The 17,965-nt window shown below is 39.6% G+C and overlaps 1 protein-coding gene across 1 annotated transcript; it reads left to right on the forward strand.

The window, feature by feature from the left end:
• Positions 1–1,463: 1,463 nt before the first annotated feature.
• On the forward strand, positions 1,464–17,347 carry ccdc135 (coiled-coil domain containing 135). Its single transcript, XM_038723721.1, has 18 exons — positions 1,464–1,672; positions 2,854–2,996; positions 3,292–3,460; positions 3,558–3,683; positions 4,986–5,180; positions 5,305–5,448; positions 6,013–6,231; positions 6,347–6,481; positions 8,372–8,438; positions 8,694–8,822; positions 9,020–9,148; positions 9,980–10,200; positions 10,466–10,681; positions 10,798–10,908; positions 13,047–13,157; positions 13,615–13,809; positions 15,681–15,820; positions 16,004–17,347. Exons 2-18 carry the CDS (start codon positions 2,854–2,856, stop codon positions 16,089–16,091), a joined length of 2,538 nt encoding a protein of 845 aa, XP_038579649.1. The 5' UTR covers positions 1,464–1,672; the 3' UTR covers positions 16,092–17,347.
• Positions 17,348–17,965: the final 618 nt, after the last annotated feature.

Below are 17,965 nucleotides of genomic sequence, written 5' to 3' on the forward strand. Positions count from 1 at the left end.
CCACAGGACTGCCGCATACTGGATGTTTTTCCCTTTTCACACCATTCTTTGTAAACCATAGAAATGGTTGTGCGTGAAAATCCCAGTAACTGAGCAGATTGTGAAATACTCAGACCGGCCCGTCTGGCACCAACAACCATGCCGCGCTCAAAATTGCTTAAATCACCTTTCTTTCCCATTCTGACATTCAGTTTGGAGTTCAGGAGATTGTCTTGACCAGGACCACACCCCTAAATGCATTGAAGCAACTGCCATGTGATTGGTTGAGTAGATAATTGCATTAATGAGAAATTGAACAGGTGTTCCTAATAATCCTTTAGGTGAGTGCATGTAATTATATAATATGATTATATATAAGAATATATTTGATACTGATTTCTTAGTATTTTTTAATCAATTAATTCTTTAAAATTCTTTTTTTTAACACACACAAACAAACAGACACACACTTACCGTTTTGTTTATTTATTTTATTTTTAATATATTTTTATTTTTTAACAAACACACACACACGCATGCTGTTTTATTTTTATTTTTTTTAACACACACACAACACACACACGCTTATTGTTTTATTTATTTATTTTATTTTTAATACATTTTTATTTTTTAACAAACACACACACATGCTTACTGTTTTGTTTGTTTATTTTATTTTAATATATTTTTATTTTTTAACACACACAAACACACACAAGCTTACTGTTTTGTTTATTTATTTTATTTTTAATATTTTTTTTAACACACACACACGCTTACTTGTTTTATTTATTTATTTTCTTTTAATATTTAATTTTTCTTTTTTTTCTTTTTTTTAACACAAACACACATACGCTTTGATTACTTTACACCTTAATTACTTGTTTAATGAAATGTATGGGGCTGATTGTTCTTATGTAGTTTGTATGATGCTTTGGCAATGTTGTTGTTACATGCATGCCAATAAAGCTAATTTGAATTGAAATTGATATGATGAAATATTTACTAAAATGTGAGGGGTGTATGTATACACACATACAGTATATATACACACACTTCAAGTGCAAAGAATGCTGGAATATGTACGTGATATAGGTACATATGATAAATACAGTATATTTAATATGAGCAATATGAACAGAACTGAATTACAGAATGACAAATATAATAAGTAGGAGCCTAAACAGTTAGCAAGTGGGTGATTAGAGTCAGTTAATGTTTCATACAGAAATTGTTTCTGACACCATAAGTCAGCTTCATTATACTCACAGTTATCTTCAATGCAAATTGATACTGTTACAGTGTGGTATTTGTACTTTTACCTAAGCAAAGTATCTGAGTACTTCGTCCACATTTGTAAATCAATAAGTAAATACTTTGAATATTTTAAATACATTTTGCTGATCATATTTACATGTTTTGATTCAAGAAAGGTTTTGAATGGAGGGCTGTGGAGTATTATCACACTGTGGTATTATTATTATTATTATTATTATTATTATTATTAGTTGTAGTAGTAGTCGTTGTACTAACCCGATTATCTCTGAGAGCACTTGAAGGCCACATGGTATGACGTCACGACGTCCTGCTGTTACCGTGGAGACGGAGTAATAACAACGTTCAACCGGAGTTCACAGTAATTAGCTAAACAACAGATTTTCCAAATAAACCCCGTTAGTTGTGGAAGAACTGGGTGAGTAAAACGCTTTTGTTTGTTTTAAAGGAATATTTTAATACTTTTAGTGGCTCTCCGGTCAGACGAGTCGTTTATTTATTTTAACTGAACCGTTTTTTAACCGTTTTGTTTGCTAGCTTGATTTAACTTCAACAATGTGCACAGGTATTAAACGCTAATAGTCCTTTTTTTTAATCGATTTTAAAATATATTTCTCCAGCCTCACAGGGTATACAGCATTTACACGGATGTAAATTACAGTTTTGTGTGTATTTTGTACACACGGGAAACGTTACCAATTAAAACACCAGGGGTGGAGAGTAACTGACTACACCTAATCATGTACTGTACTCAAGTACTTATTAGAGGTATTTCTACTTTTGATGCCTCTTTCTACCTCTACTGTACCAAATATGTAAAGATATTTTACTTTATACTTCCCTAACATTTACACATTTCTCTGACTGCTTTTGTAGTTACTCTACAAGGTAAGATTTTAACAAACAAACAAAAATGTGAAGATTTGCAGGTTTTCCTTTTGATTATTTTAATGTATTTTTAATCATTTTCGATGTTTGCACTGGGGGCTGGACAATATGGCCAAAAATGTCATCATGATATAACATTTTTATATCATTCCATATGGATAATTATCAGGATAAATGTCAAATCATTATTTCTTTCAGGTTTTAAGGCTGATTTTTGCTCCCGAGTGACAGTTGAAGAAACTAGATGGTTAATTGTGGTTTTAAACTTTTCTTTATGGTCAGAACAAACAAACAGTGGATCAGCTTCACAAATCTGAGGCAGAACATTCAAAACAGTTACGATAAAGTCTTTGAGGAAAATTATATCACAACACTTATCATTATTGTTTTATTGCCCAGCCCTGTATGTGCTGTAATTACACTGTAATATGTAGGCAATAATCTAAAGTGGTTCTCTCTGCAACAGCTGCCCTTCGGACCAGTGAAATCTACACCACCTATACATGGATTGAATTTGAATTTATACCCATCGCAGCTTTTCTTTAAATGAGAGAGCTACAAACAGATGCAAATACTCTGCAGAAATGATAACATCTGTGTTTCTCCCTGCTTGTTCTGTGTACATGTATAAACTTAATGCACATTTTATGCATAAACTCATGCATAAACACGTTTAATACTGTTTTTGTTTTGTTTTTTCTTAATTAAAAGATGGAGACGGTGCCGGAGTCAGACAGCGAGGAGCAAGTTAAAGGTGGACAGATATGGAAGGACAAAGAGGAGGATGAGCGAGAGTCGACAAAGCTGGACTGGACTCTCAGTGACTCCAACGTTTCGGCTTCTCAGGAGCTTCTGTGAGGGTCCATTTTACTTATAAACAAAAACATCATATGAAGTTACGATCGGGTAAATTGACCTCACTAAGTAAAATAGTTTTAGAAAAGGGTTTGTTTTAGGGAGTAACAACTTATTAATTGTTCCAGAACAATTCTTCTGAAGTCTGACCACCTGACACCTTCTGGGCTCACAGATATTTAAAATACAAATTTTCACAGGCCAGTTATAAATGGGTGATGCACAAGGTCATTACTGTCAATATAAACAGCAGATCTTGTTTAAATTAATGAATCAACATGTGACCTTCACCAGGCTGGACTTTGAGACTGCAGACGAGCTGTGTCCTGAGTCCTACAGAGTTAACTCCCCCGACGAAGTTCGACTGTTGGCCATCGCCGACAACTTCCAGCGTCAGTATTCACTCTTGTATCCCGACCGCAAACCCCTGCTGCTCTGCCCTGTCAACGAATGCGGTGTTAAGGTGACAATCCAACTCAGCTCGCTCAACATCATCTATCTTCACCGCCCATTAACTGTACGGATCTCTGTCTAACACCTGTGTTTTTTCTGGCATTCAGAAGTTTGTGTCGATGACTCTTCGGCCTACACCAACTGATTACCCTGAACTTTTCACCTGGGAGGGCTGTGCCTCCTTTGTGGCTAACTTCCTGTCCCTGGACCCTTTGGAGCCACCTGTGGAGCTGGTCAGAAAGACAACACTAGTGCAGAGACAATACTTACTTCAGAAGAAGCCATGTGTCGTTCGTTCTTTGATTGTTCCATTTCTTTATTGTTTGTTTGTTTCCAACAGAACGGGGAAACAGAAAGACAAAGGAGCTGTGGTGTTATTACCACTTCTATTCTACTTTTCCTGTGGCTCAGTGTTGACAATTATTTAATGTATTTCAACATTATTGTGGGATTTAAAAGTAAATCTATAATGTAATACATTACAGATTACTAGTTACTGTCATTTGAGAGCAATTACAATTTTACTGTCTCTGAGTTGTAATGCTTTACACTACTTTTGTGTTACTTTGAGTTACTTTCACTGCTGTTTAATGCAGAGGTGGGTTCTAGTGATGTGCAGAGTTATATTAGTGGTTTGGGTGGGTCTTTGTCATAAATATTAACCTTTGCATTACTCTTTAACTCATGGATTTGTTTTTCTGCTGCCAAAATGTTTCTCTGTGTTGGTGAATTATAAAATAAAACAGCCCATCACTTCATTTTGGATTAAAATGAGTAACTGAGATTGTAATATTACAGAAATTACACAAAAAATGTGTTTTTTTTTACTGCGTTACAGCGAAAAACAATACATTACTGTAATTGCGTTACTTTTGAAACGCGTTACTCCAAAAACTGGTGACCAATCTGGGGACAGACACGGACCACAGCTGCTGCACGATAAACGCATACAACATGGAAGAATCCACAGCTCCTTTGTTTTTTGGATTTAAAACAGTAAAACATAAACCAACGTCTGTTTTTATTTGTTTTCCGTTCTGGTTTTAAAACTGAAAAACCAAAAAATGACATGTTTTTTTTTCTTCTGATTTGGTTTTCGAAACAGAATAATCAGAGAACAAACGAGACACAGATTGATGGCTAATGTGTCAGCGAGGGTTTCTTTCATCCGGCCACATTCACGTCATTTTATTTAACTACCAGTTTCTGATTGTAAATACTGTTCATGTCAACATCCAAGTCGTTATGTTTGGGATTTTTCTATAGCTGATATCAGTCAGACCTGACAAAGCTCCACCAGAGCGACAGGCGACAGCATACAACTGATTTCACAGGCTGATTAAGACTATTGATGACGACTGAACTGACCTCTATAGGTGTAAAATAATAATCCCTCAGTAAGAAAATAGATGTGCTGTAGAGAGTTGAAGGTAGCTTGGCAGCACGTCATTCTTATGCATGTGTTTACATACACATCCATGAAAACAGGCCGGTGTGTTTGTGCGATAGTGAAGGTGTGTGTGTTGCTGTCCTAGCCCAGGTACCTGTTCTCCTCCACCTCGGTGCTGCAAAGTCAGAGAGCCACGTGTTTTGAATTTGCCACCCTGCTGTGCAGCCTGCTGCTCGGCGCCCACTATGACGCCTACTGTGTCAACGGCTACGCAGTCAGAGAGATGTGTCTGCTCGACCAGAGCCTGCAGGAGTGCCCCCTGCTGGACACAGAGGTCACGGTGGGTTACCGCACACCTACTGTACATATGAAGACGGGTGAAGGCGGCTTTCCTCCTACAGCCAGACACTGACTCACAGATATCAAAGTGTCTGTTTGGTTGTGCTTCATGTTTGTATGCGCAGAGTGTGATCTCAGAGCAGAAGCCACAGGAGAATAAATACACAGTGAAACCTCTGAGGGACCTGAAGAGTCACTTTTTGACGCAGCAAGAGAGGAAGAAACAGGATGCCGAAGCTGCGTTGCTTCAGAAACAAAAACTGCCGGAGGTAACCTGATGTTTTTACTGTTAAACCAACACAGCGCCACAGCTGCAGCGGTAGCTTACCTGTAGGAACAGAACACAGAGAGTCTTACTGATGAAAATAACAAAAGGTTGGTGATGAACACCATGTTGCATGTGAGAGTCCGGGGTCAACATCACACTACTTCTGTAAGTGAGTCATTGTGTTAACCATGAGACTGTCCCATTGAAAGGTTTATTATTCACACACACACTGTTCTACAAGAGCTCACAAATGAAGCTACTCAAGGTGTCAAGAAACAAATAAGACCTTAAAACACGCACACACAAACATAGTAACTGCTATTGTGAGTGAAGGATGGAAAATCATAAGTTTGTGTGTTTCTTAGCTGATCATTTTTAAATAATATTTTCCCTGCACAGCAATAAACTGACCAATACATGCATCGATTTTCTGAGTGAGACTATTCTGACAACTTCATCAGAACTTAACAAGATGAATGTCCTTTAAATAAAGCTTAGAGTTACAGATCAAACCCTTCTGCCTGGACTCTTTTACCTTCCACCTCTTCTTTCCCTTCCTGGACAGGAGAGCCAGCAGCGACCTGCTGACCCCCTGCGAGGTCTGCGGGTGCACTGTTGGGTGCTGGTGCTGTCGGGGAGTCGGAGCGTCCAGGAGAACTTCTTCATCGACCCTCTGACCGGGAACCGCTACACCACTGGCGATGACAACTTCCTGGGCATAGAGAGCGTGTGGAACAATCTCAACTACTATGTCAACATGCAGGACTGCAAGAACGGCTGCGCTGTGAGTCCACCACAACTCCAGACATGCCTGTAATGGTTACTGTTAGAGTCAGAACCAATAGCCCAAATATATTCTGTATATGTCTTTTTTTCTGTGTATCTGCGTGTGTGTGTAGGATATGGTGTTTGACCTGGAGGATTTAAACATGTGGGAGCCAGTCTTGTACGGTGCAACCAGCAAAAAGCAGCTGATTCTCGACGTCCTGAAGAAAAAGGAGATGATGATGAGCAAAACCAACAATGATGATGAGGTGTGTACGTGTGTTTTTCTCTGTAGCTCCAAGCCACAGCCGCCGCACAAGATGCCGTTGATTATAATAGTTTACATTTTTTGGTGTGATAATTTCTCTTTTTTTATTTCCTGACAAAACAGCTGTGCATAATTCAAATGAGCATAAGGATGAATACACATTGTGTTACAAAAAGTCCCAAACCAGCAGTAAATGTTTCTACCAACAAGTCCCCCTGTCTAAAGGTGCTTTCAGATCAAAAGTGAAGTGAGTGGAGTTGGAGGCGGTGCGTTTACATACAAAGTCAATGCAAAGACGCGTGGAGTCGCGATTTCCTGTGGGGCGGTGCAAAGGGAGTGCTGCCGGCCACGCAAATACCTTCTGAAAATTTCCAACTCAAGCAAGAAAGTCACATGACGCTGAGTCGCAATAGCCAATCAGCGTTGAGATTGTCCGTACGTCACCGACGTCTTCAGAGCGTTGTGTGGAGCTGCTAAACTTTAGGGAGGAGCAGGGAGCAGCTCTGCAGCTTTTAGACAAATAAACACCCGTAGTCGGTCGGATTCTGCTCTGACAGCTACTACGTTTACTCGGAGGAGCTCGGAGTTAACTGCTTTTATTAAATTAGCTTTTTACTTTAATTTTTGGGATTTCAACGTTGATTTATCTTCACCTGAGCGTCTCAGCAGCTTCTGCACACATCCAGTTCCATTGTTGTTGTTAGCGTCGGGAGGCACCCAATGCTCTGCTGGACCACTACTTCATATTTATATAAAAACCGGACAAAACTGGACATTACTTGGAGAGAAGAAAGCGAGGAGGTTGAACTACCTGGTGAGTTCAGAAAACACGTGTCTGTAACTTTATTCCAGCTGTCGTTGTACTTTACTGTGACCAAGTCAGCATAGCCCTGATCGATCCGAACTCCATTCAGAAAACAAACATTTTAGAAGTTGTTGTCCTGCTGACAGACGTGACAAAGCATGAATTCATATGTTCAACAAATCTGCATCATGTTGTATTTATTTCAGCATCAGTTTGATTCGTTTATTGCTATTTAATCACAGCAAAATGTTTACTTTGGGTTCATACAGCTGTAGTAATGACGAGTTGTGTTTATTCGCGTTCTTGCAGTTGGCAGTTGAAAGCATTGCGAGGATTAAATTGGCGTTTGGACTGAATGTCTGTTCTTCCTCTGAGCCATAGAGTTCCATTGTTGGTAATCCATCCGCCGCTGAAAATAGTCCCTAACAAATGCATTTCTTCCTGGTTGAGTAATGTTTGTTAAAAACAGTTTGCAGCTGTTTGAGGAAATTAGTGAGCTCTTATATTAACTGTATATTTGTGAGTTACTAAAACATTAGAGATGATATTGGATCCCAGGGAAGTGAGAGCCCACGACAACGTAGTCATTGGGGACAGAGAAATCGAGCAAGTACCTTCATACAAGTACTTGGGTATATAATTAAATAACCGATTAAAAGGAAATGTGCATGTGGACTATTTGTGTGCCACATATGACTGCATTTTCTCCGCAGATTGAGATTGTTTGAGGTGAGTACTAAGATCATGACTTTATTTTACAACGCGGTGCTGGGAAGTCTGATCGGAGATGGCGTGGCATCCTGGTTTGGCACCCTTATCATCCAGCGCAAAACAAAATGAAAGACTAATGAAATCTGCGATGAAAGTTATGGGAAAGAAAGACTTCCCTTCCCTCCAGACCATCTTTGAGAACTATGGTAGCCTCTCAGGCACATAAAATGATCTACTTTTCATAACGGCTCTGCAAAGATTCGACTGTGAGATTGGGAGTCGAATCGGGCTTCTTCCATCGAAGCCCTAGACTTTTTTTTTACCAAGAATGAAGTTAATTTGAAACTCAACGGTGTGTTTTTGTTTCTGTTGAAGGAGGAGGAGCCCCGAGTGTTTGAGATGCCGAGATCCTGGGTCAGTTACATCACTATCTCAAAAAAAGGTACAGTAACTTTACATGAGCAGGCTGTACATTAGTTATTTGTTTTCAAGGTCAGTGTTTATTTGTTTACTATTTTTGTTTTATTTTTAAACAGACGAAAAATAAACACCTTAATGCAAAAGATAAAGCGATCATAGCAGAGGAAAACGATATCTACAAAGATCAGAGCCACTAACAGGCCCTAGTCTTAAAACCAAACACACGCCACCTGAAGCTGTAAAACCTCCACAAGCTGCTGCTTCCTCTCTCATTCAGACCTGGAGAACCGTTTGCCGGGAAAGACGAAGGTGATCCGCTACAGAAAAGCAAAGCTGGAGATATTCGCGCCGTACCTGAGGTCAGACGGCCTGGTCACACGACTCACTGCGTACAAAGACCTGGACTGTGAGTGCTGAAGAGAAACTTTTGACTTTTAAGAAATAAATTGGTGTCTTTTCTGTCATTAAGCGAAAAAGAAATACAAGGAGGCTTGAAGCTTTTTAAGATTGATGACCATAGTTGTAGTAGAATTTGTCCCGTGGTATTGCTTTGGGTTTGTGTCATTTGAGTTTGTTTGTGAAGAAGATGTCTGTGTGTTGAAGGCGCTGAGGTCGTCAAGGTGAAGGAGTGGTATCAACACAGAAACGACCACCTGGAGGAGCGTGAGGTCAACAAGGTCAACAACTTCACCACAGAGCGCTTCAAACACGGAAGACGTTTCCACCTTTTATGTAAATCGGCTTTCTGCTGCGGTCCAGTTAAGACCGCCAAAGACTGTTCACGTTTGGAGTTTGATGTCCACCGTGTACAGAAAACTTTACAGTCTTGTAAATAGATGTTTTTACAAAATGCTGAACAGATATAAACGTGCGATTCAAACAGGAGAATCTTAAATCACATTAACATCAACATTTTATGTATTTATTTATTTTACATTTATGTCTCTCTTTTCTCATTTATTTCTCTCTCTGTCTCTCGCCTGCCGTTCACTGGTCTTGTGCAGACTTTTGCGTGCATGCCATGACGCCCCAGGGTTAGGGTTACAACTTTGGATTTATTTACGCACTTTTAAAAACATTTATTGAAAGTTTTTTTTCTTTTTACATGTTTATTTACAGCATTAAACATTGAAATGTGTATTGTAACAGGCTGTATATTAACCTATTGGGAGAAAACTGATAGTTCTATGTAAAATCAGATGTTGAGCACCCCCATATCGCCAAAATGGCGTGATCCTTGTGTAGCTGCGAAGCTTCGACTGTGACATTGACAGTCGAATCAGGCTCCGCCCATCGACGCATCAATTCAGTCAGCCCTAGTCTCTTCATATGTTGTTGTGATGATATCGTAAAGACTAAATCACAAGCTTGTCCAGCTACATAACAAATGGCGCATACATTTCATAAAGTTTCACCTAGAGTCAAGACAAGATGGCTTTGAAAAAGTAGAGTTTTAAAGGGTAAATACGCCGGAATCTGTGGACATTAATCTTAAATATTGTTTGTGGAATCCTCCAAGTGTTACGTCAGTCTCCTGAGTGATGGTGTATTTGTTTTGCTCAGCTCACAGGTACACGACCTTGACCACAGACGCTGAGCATGAGATGGAGTTCAGCAGGGCTCACGTCGATGACCTGGTGCGGCGCGTCGAGTCGCCAGGTGAAATGACGGAGTTCTTCGAGGGCCGGGCCGACTTCCTCTACTTCCGGCACGTCGTCTTCGATCGGCACGTCCAGTTTTCAGAACCAGATGTGGACACTGATCTGGGAGACCGACCGCTACAGGTAAAAAAAAAATCACACTGGGGCCATTTTACCATCAAATGTAATTTAGCTTTGTAGCCAAACATCTTTGACCATACAGCTGTGAATTCTTATCTCAACTTTTAAACAGGCTGCTTATGTGCATGTGGGTCTGAATTATGCTACCTTCAGGGACACGTTTCAGACTAAAGACCAGTAGATCGGGATGGAAGTCTCCAGGAAATTAATATGTATATGTCATGTACCCAAAACGGACATCAGTAGACATTTCTTTGTGTGCAAACAGAAAGTGGTGGAGCGTTTCCACAGGAACAGCTCCAAACCGGCCAGCGAAGACGTGGCCGAGCGAGTGTTCCTATTTGCTCAAAGACGGATCGAGCTGACCTATCACTTAGAGGGTCATCGATTTATCCCTTCAAAGAGGAGCTTCATCAAACCACGAGAGTCGACGGAGATAAAGAAGGCCGAGGACTTTACACCTGACATGGTCTCCAGCTTCCAGGTTACAGACAACAAACATGCAGTAGATTTCACAGCCCTTCAAACTAAAAGTCTCTGAGCCTGTGGGATCTGTGTGCTTCTGTTTGTATGTGTGTGTGTGTGGGGGGGGGGATTCAGGTGGATCCATCTGAGAAGCCTCTGAAGACCCTGACTCTGTATAAGATGCTCGTGGCTCTGATGAAGGATGAGGAGAAGGTGGCTCTCCAAATCAGCGTGTCTATGAAAGAGGTAACTATGTCCTCACCTGGAATAACAGTGGAGCTGTGTCCCAATTCAGACATCACAAACGATGACACCTAATGACTAGTGCTGATTAATCGCATTGTTACATGTAAAATTGAATAATGCGCACTTGTAATTTAAATGTACTGCTACATACACAAAGGTGTGATAACGTGTGGTTTGCAAACACTTTAAACAAATAAGGTGCTTTTTACCAGCAGTATTCCCTTTTACACAGTAGCAATAAAATAAAATAAAATAAAATATCGCGGGTGGAAAAATACGGAAAAAAAAGCCAATGAGCAACGGACTTTCAAACTAATAATAATAAAATAAAAACTGCGTTAACGTGCGCTAATTAATTAACGCGTTTACGCGATAATAACGCGTTAACGTGCCCGGCCTTATTAATGACACAAACAAATACAAAAGAATGTGGTAATAAATAGCAGGCGGTTCGGAAGCTCAGGCAGGATTAAACTGACGGTTTTCAGACTGAGACATATTTTCAGTAGAAAACTCAATAGCCAGATGTTTTAAAAAGCTACACTGCTAAAACCAAAATCTAAGTAAAATATACTTGTTTTCTTGTCTGACAAGATATTTCTTCTTACCAGGCGGCTTTTATGTTCGAGAATTTCACTTGTTTTTTGTCCTTAAGTAGCAAGTGAAATATTCTTGTTCTGTTGACAGATAATTTTTCCTTATTTTAAGTAATATTTCCCCCATTTTAATGCTTTTGTTCTTTGTTTTTGAGAGCTCACTTTTTGCAGTGATACTGAGCATGGTGGGAACATGATAAAACATTGATTTGTGAAAGATATGATTGGCGGCGTCTCTACGTCCGTTTACATCCGGCCCGATTGGTACCACACATGTGCAACTCTGAACAGAGGTGAGAAGGAAGCGAGATGGCTCTGTCTGTGTAAAACACAACGCAAACTGAATTACATTAATAATTAACTTATTTGGAACTTATTATATGGACTTCTTTTTCACTTTAACATGCAATCTTGACTAAATGCTAGTATTCATTAAAGCCCCTCTTTTTCTAATTGTCACTTGGAAGTTCTTCACTTCACTCTGTAGAAGGGTTTATGTTTGTTTTCACATTCGTCTACTGATGGGGGAAAGTTTCTCTGAGCTCACCTTAAACCTCTGCAATTTAGTGTGATGTCACAAACCCTCTTCAGTGATTCGTCAGTGAAGTAGGAAACATCTTGTGTCCAAAATATTTCCATATTCATAGATTCAGCATGTGTGAATGTAGGTAAGTGTAAATGTGGAAAACGTTATTCTAAGCAGATCATTTTTTTGAATGTCTAAAATAAAATCCGTAGTGGTTATTTTCTAAGGTTGTATTTTGTCCTGTTGTTACTTTTCCTGAAGTTACAGAGGTGGTATTCTGCTTTTTGGCCCTTTACCCCTTTATTGAGTTATATATCTTTTTTGTGCATGTAACAGGTTTGCAAAGTGAAAAAGCCCAAAGGGAGTTCCCATCTCCCACAGAAAACTCTGCTCTGAACTGTCTGAAAACAGCTCGTTTGTAGTCCAGTCGCTTCCCTTTCATCCCTGTGACGTCACAGCAAAACGCGCCTCATATAACGCTCGCCAAGCGGCTACTCCGACACGCCCTCAGAAACAGCGAGCTGCAGCACACAGCTCTCCTCTCCCTTCCAAACACTAGCTACCCTCCAGGCAGTCAGTGGACATAAAGTTGTTCCTGTGATGTAGAGACAGAGCTCAGTTAAAACTTTATGGATACAGATTAATAACTCGCCGCTCTGAAACTCTCGCTCCAGTCCATGTTGCCAAGCTGGTCGGCAACACGTACGGCTGAACCCGAGCTGTTTACCGGCTTCTCGCTGACCCGCCCTTCTCTGCTTCTGATTGGCTAGTAGTCCTTAACTAGGAACTGAGCATGTGCAACTCCCAACAAAGATCATTTAGAGACGAGATGTATCACTCCATAGCTAAAACGAAGCCTTCAACACAGGCTGAAAAGAGGAGCTGCAGCAACGTGTAGTATGACAAACATATAAACCTGCTCTGGTACAACCTCTGAATGAGATTATGAACCTGAAAATGAGCAGAATACCACCTCTTGAAGGGTGTGAATACTTCTTCTCCTCATGTGTGAGTAGGTCAGAGACATTGTGGCCTGCAGAGAGCAGGAGGAGGCAGACATTCAGCTTCACTTCTCCCCGTGGACGACAACAGGAGCTGCCAGAGCCCGAAGCCAAAGACAGGAAATGGTGAGACATACGCACTTACACAATTTATTTAAGTCTACTTAAAAGAAATAACCACAAATAGAATAAATGCAGTCAAATGCATAAACAAAACCATGTACCAGTGGCATACAACTGGTCTTCACAATACTAAGCATATCACTCAGACAGAGCAGACAGAGCCCCGTACTCTGTTTTGCCCTTTTTTGGGCATCCCAAGCTACTGAAGCCCTGTTGTGTGTGTCCTAAGATACAGGAACAGAGAGACTTTACATGTACAGTAACTTGGTTGTGTCAATTCCTATACACAAAATTAATTTCAATTTGCCACAAATTCTACTTGAGGAATGTAATTCAGTTTAAACAACCAAATAACAATTTTGTCTGGCAAAAATAGAAAATAGAGTTCAATACAATAAAGCAGGCTAAGCCACGTTTAGGAAGGCAAACACTTGTGTCGGCCGTTTCTCTGCCGCTGCAGGAGCGTCTGGCTGCGGAGGAGCAGAGGTGGCTGCAGGAGAAGGAGAAGGACATCCTGGCTCCCCTCCTCATCCGTCTGAACAACGCAGAGACTCTGAGCGCCGAGGACGCCAAGCAGCTCCACCAGGACTGTTTGGCCGAGTTTAAACAGAGACTGGTGGAGCACGCCAACCTCATTCAGGAACGCTACGAAAAGGTACAGCGCAGATTCACTCATGTATGTAAAAGCCCTTTCCCACTGTAGTGATGTAACATGTGGCCACTGTTTCCTCTAATCTCTGGAATTACATTTGTGCTCTGCTCTGACGGTGATACCGAATCCAAGTACCTTTCAAGGGTCGTGATCAGTAAGACAGATGAGTCGCCGCATGATCACAACAAACACGGGAACCACCAGTTTACTTCTGCATCTGTATAGAGCAGGACAAAATGTTACGTTCAGACACGGGAATCAGTTTTTAGGCCCAGATGCAGACACTTAAAAAGATCCGATCTGCATTGGATTTGGACCACAAATGGAAATGGCCCAATTCCGAACTGGAAAACATCAGATTCCATGTGACTGGGCCTGTTCACACTAATAAAAAGATCAGATCTGAGGCACATATGGGCAAAAAAATGAGATTTGGGTCACATTGGCCTGCAGTCTGAACGTGGGGCGTGATAATAAAATGAATGTGGGGTAAAGTCACATATTTCCTCACTGCTAAATCCGATTGTGAAGTCAAATATAATTTCCCACTGCATGCATAACACTCGGCGTGTGATTTTGCAGCTTTGCAAAGTGAAGCGAGTTTCCTTTAAAACAACAAAGTTTCTCTCATAAATGTATAAATACGATGTCAGAGAATATATTCAAGTTTTTAACTTGTAGATTTGTGATATTAGTTTCTCGCAACAGAAATCGCATCTACCACAGTAATCTTGGAAATTCTTTTTCCCTCTCCTCTGGCTCCAATTTCTTTATTACAATGGGCATTATGTGCTGTTGTACCTTTACATCTGAATGATATTACATATAAAATACATTATAAAGAATCAGCCTACAATAAGAACACTGTGAAGATAATTACAAATTTACTCCATGTGATGCCTACAAGCCTCCCTGGCTTTGTCAGCCGCCACGATATTAGATTTAGCCGTTAACGTGCCTTTAAACTCCTCATATCCTGACAATATCAACGTGCATTCTTCTGGGGAGCATGCGCCGTTGTGCCTGCACGGTTTTTACACAGGGTTAACACCAACTCAACTAACCAACATCTGATCCACCTTGGTAGTGCCGTTTAACTCCAGTGTAGGCGGTCAGAGTTTGTCAACCCTGAGTTTACTCTGAGTAGGTTGAACTCCCTTCATAGTTGAGGCCACTGCAGGGCAGAAATAAATATAAATAAGGTTTAACTCAACAAACAGCTAAGTAGAAACCAAAACCATAAACGTCACACGCCTACCAAACAGCAAAGAAATTATATATTTATAGATGTGAGACAGAATAGTTGGTCATTCTGCTGTCTGTTTAAATCATCTGAAACAGCCTGATTGTAAAACGCCGTGGAAGCCTAGAAGAAGAACTGGACATGTCTATTCACGTCACACGGTTAGAGCTGCAAACATTAGCTGATTAGTTGTCAGTTATTAAATGAATCGCCAACTGTTTTGATAATCGATCAATCGGTTTGAGTCATTTTATTAAGCAGAAAATGTCTAAATTCTTCCAGTTTCTTTAAAGTCACATTGGGCTTTGGGAAACTGTAACAGACATATTGATGTATTGACCATCTTTTATTGATTCATGTAACCCCTGGACTCAAGAGTGACTCAAATGATGAAGTGGCGCTGAATTGTGGAAGGAAGGGAGAAAAAAATCCACAGATTAATCAACAGTTAAATTATCGTTAGTTGCAGCCATACATGTTGTCTCATATAAAATGTTGGTTTTATTTAAGGAGACGTGTTATATATGTTTAGAGTTTATACACCCACATCTGGAAATGTAAAAAGGAGGCGTTTGGGATGAACGACAGGTTTTAGAGACGCTCCAGCTCCAGCTGTGTGATCTGTGTTCAGGAGACACAGGAGCTGCAGAGGAAACAGCAGTGGTTCCAGAAGAACCAGCTCAGCATGACCAAGAAGCAGGAGGAAGAGTACCAGAACTACTGCTCCGACAAAACACTACGGATACTCGTCGCCAAGAAGCGGCTAAGCATGTACTTACACATACAGAGATCATCCATTCATTTATTTTTAGCAGTTTAAAGTCATTTAACCAAGCAGAAGCATTGCTTGGACTACTGTGACTACAGAAAATAAACTATCTGCTTTGGCCTGACAGCTAATTCTTTGTCCAAATGTTGTGTGATTATATATGTATATGTGTGTGTGTTTTCCAGGCACAAGGAAGCAGCTCCTCAGAAGTACCGAGTTCTGGATCAGAGGCTGAAACGAGACCCTCGACTGGCCCCTCACCTGCTCAGCTGAGCCTGACACCTGCCCTCTTTTTTAAATATCTTGTGTGTCTTTTCTTTCCTCCTATAGTGGATCTTCTTCCTCACAGAGTCGGTGAGGGGGGCCCAGGTGTGTGTTGTCTCTGTTGTCTCTGTCACAGTACATCCGTGTTAGATGATTCTCCAACAAAAGTGAAATTAACCTGCAAAACAGTCGAGCTACAAAATACATTAAGGTGATTCTATTACTGGTTCTAATAAGTTATTATCGCTATTATCTGTACCCCAGGAGCAGCCTCATGTCTGGAGCCGCTAACGGGGATCTAGATAAACATGTGTCTGTCTTTCCAAAAGTCTTTGTTACAAATTGCTCACTTTCATGTCAAGGTATAAGGAATAGAAATGCTAACAGAAAGTAAGTAGAAAATATAACAAAAATATACAAACTTAAAAATATAAATATAAAATATAAATATAAAGCAGTGTGGATATGCAGTATTTTACAATATTACCAGAAGTTTAAAAAAGGGTGTTAATCATCACATCTGCATTTGTAAGTAATAAGTTTATTTTATTCCTGCTTATAATTGACCTATATAAAGTTTTATTAACCATAAATAAATCCTTCAATTACAAATTATAAAACTTTTATAAAGTTGTTATTGAAGGCGAGACATCGCAGTTCAAAATAATGATTTGACAGATTTCTAGTTATTTTGCAACGATTGTTACCATACTTTCATAAAATGTAAAAACAATCTTGAATAATGTATATAAACATCAATATTTGTCTATTTTATACCGTCAACTGCAGATCGTGTAAATTCCATCTTTATCAGCGATTTACATGAACAGGTCTTTTTAAAAATCATTTATTATTCGTTATCAGTTTTGTTTTCTAGAGCTCAATGTTAGCTAGTCCTTATATCAGATATCTATAAGAGATGTGACGGTCAACTAAGTGTTTCTGTTGTGTTGACTTATTTTTAACAGCCATTTTCTCAAAATGACAAGTTTCCTGTACGCCAAGTCATTTTCCTCACCCTTCAAGGCTGTTAAATCATCACAACTTTACACTCTTAGGTCTTATAGCGAGACATTTACTGAGGGTTTTTAAAAGATCTTGTATCATTCTCATTTTATGTGGCATTTTATCTGTAAATATGTGAGGGGAAAGGGTCCATCACACATATATATTTTGAATAAATCCATGAAAAAATATATATTTAGATAAACCATTCTGTTAATGTCTGGCCATTTGGTATATCACAATAAAACCAAATAAATCCATCTGAGTCTTATCACTGTGCTGGAAAATGGATTTGGGTGATATGCAAATCAGTGCATATTTGCATATTAAAAAATAAAAACATAAAAACTTGTCTTCAAAAAAAGCTTCTTTTTTTTCTGTTTACTTTTAGCTTGTAAAGTTTCATTGTGATTTGAGTAAAGTTGACATTTAATGAGACCTATATTATAGTTCTGTGACTCCTGTATGTACGGCAGCTTTGCATGATTCAAAGTTCAAAAAAATAATTTTCTCTTTTATACTGGCTCTTCATGCAGGCCCTCATTTCAGCATCTGGCTGAAACAAGCTGTAGATTTCCTGTCTCTTTAAGGCTCTTTGTGGGCGTGGCCAGCATGCTCTGCCTGGAGCAAATGACCATATATGGAAATCTGGCTCGGAATGACATCATACCGAGCCCTTAATAGTAAAAAACTGTTTAAAAATACTTTTACCTCATTATTTGAAACTAGAAATACCAGAAAAAGCATAATAGGTCCCTTTAAAAGCATATTTGACTTGTGTGATGCCTTAACAGATAATCAAATAATATTAAGCATAGGGCATGTTTGACAGTTTCTGCAGCATCATTGTTTTCTTAAAAAGGAAGGGATGGAAGCTC

This window comes from Micropterus salmoides, unplaced genomic scaffold (assembly GCF_014851395.1).
Source record: "Micropterus salmoides isolate LMB-PRFRI ecotype aquatic unplaced genomic scaffold, ASM1485139v1 Ms_hic_scaffold_16, whole genome shotgun sequence".
In the NCBI taxonomy this organism is placed as follows: domain Eukaryota; kingdom Metazoa; phylum Chordata; class Actinopteri; order Centrarchiformes; family Centrarchidae; genus Micropterus; species Micropterus salmoides.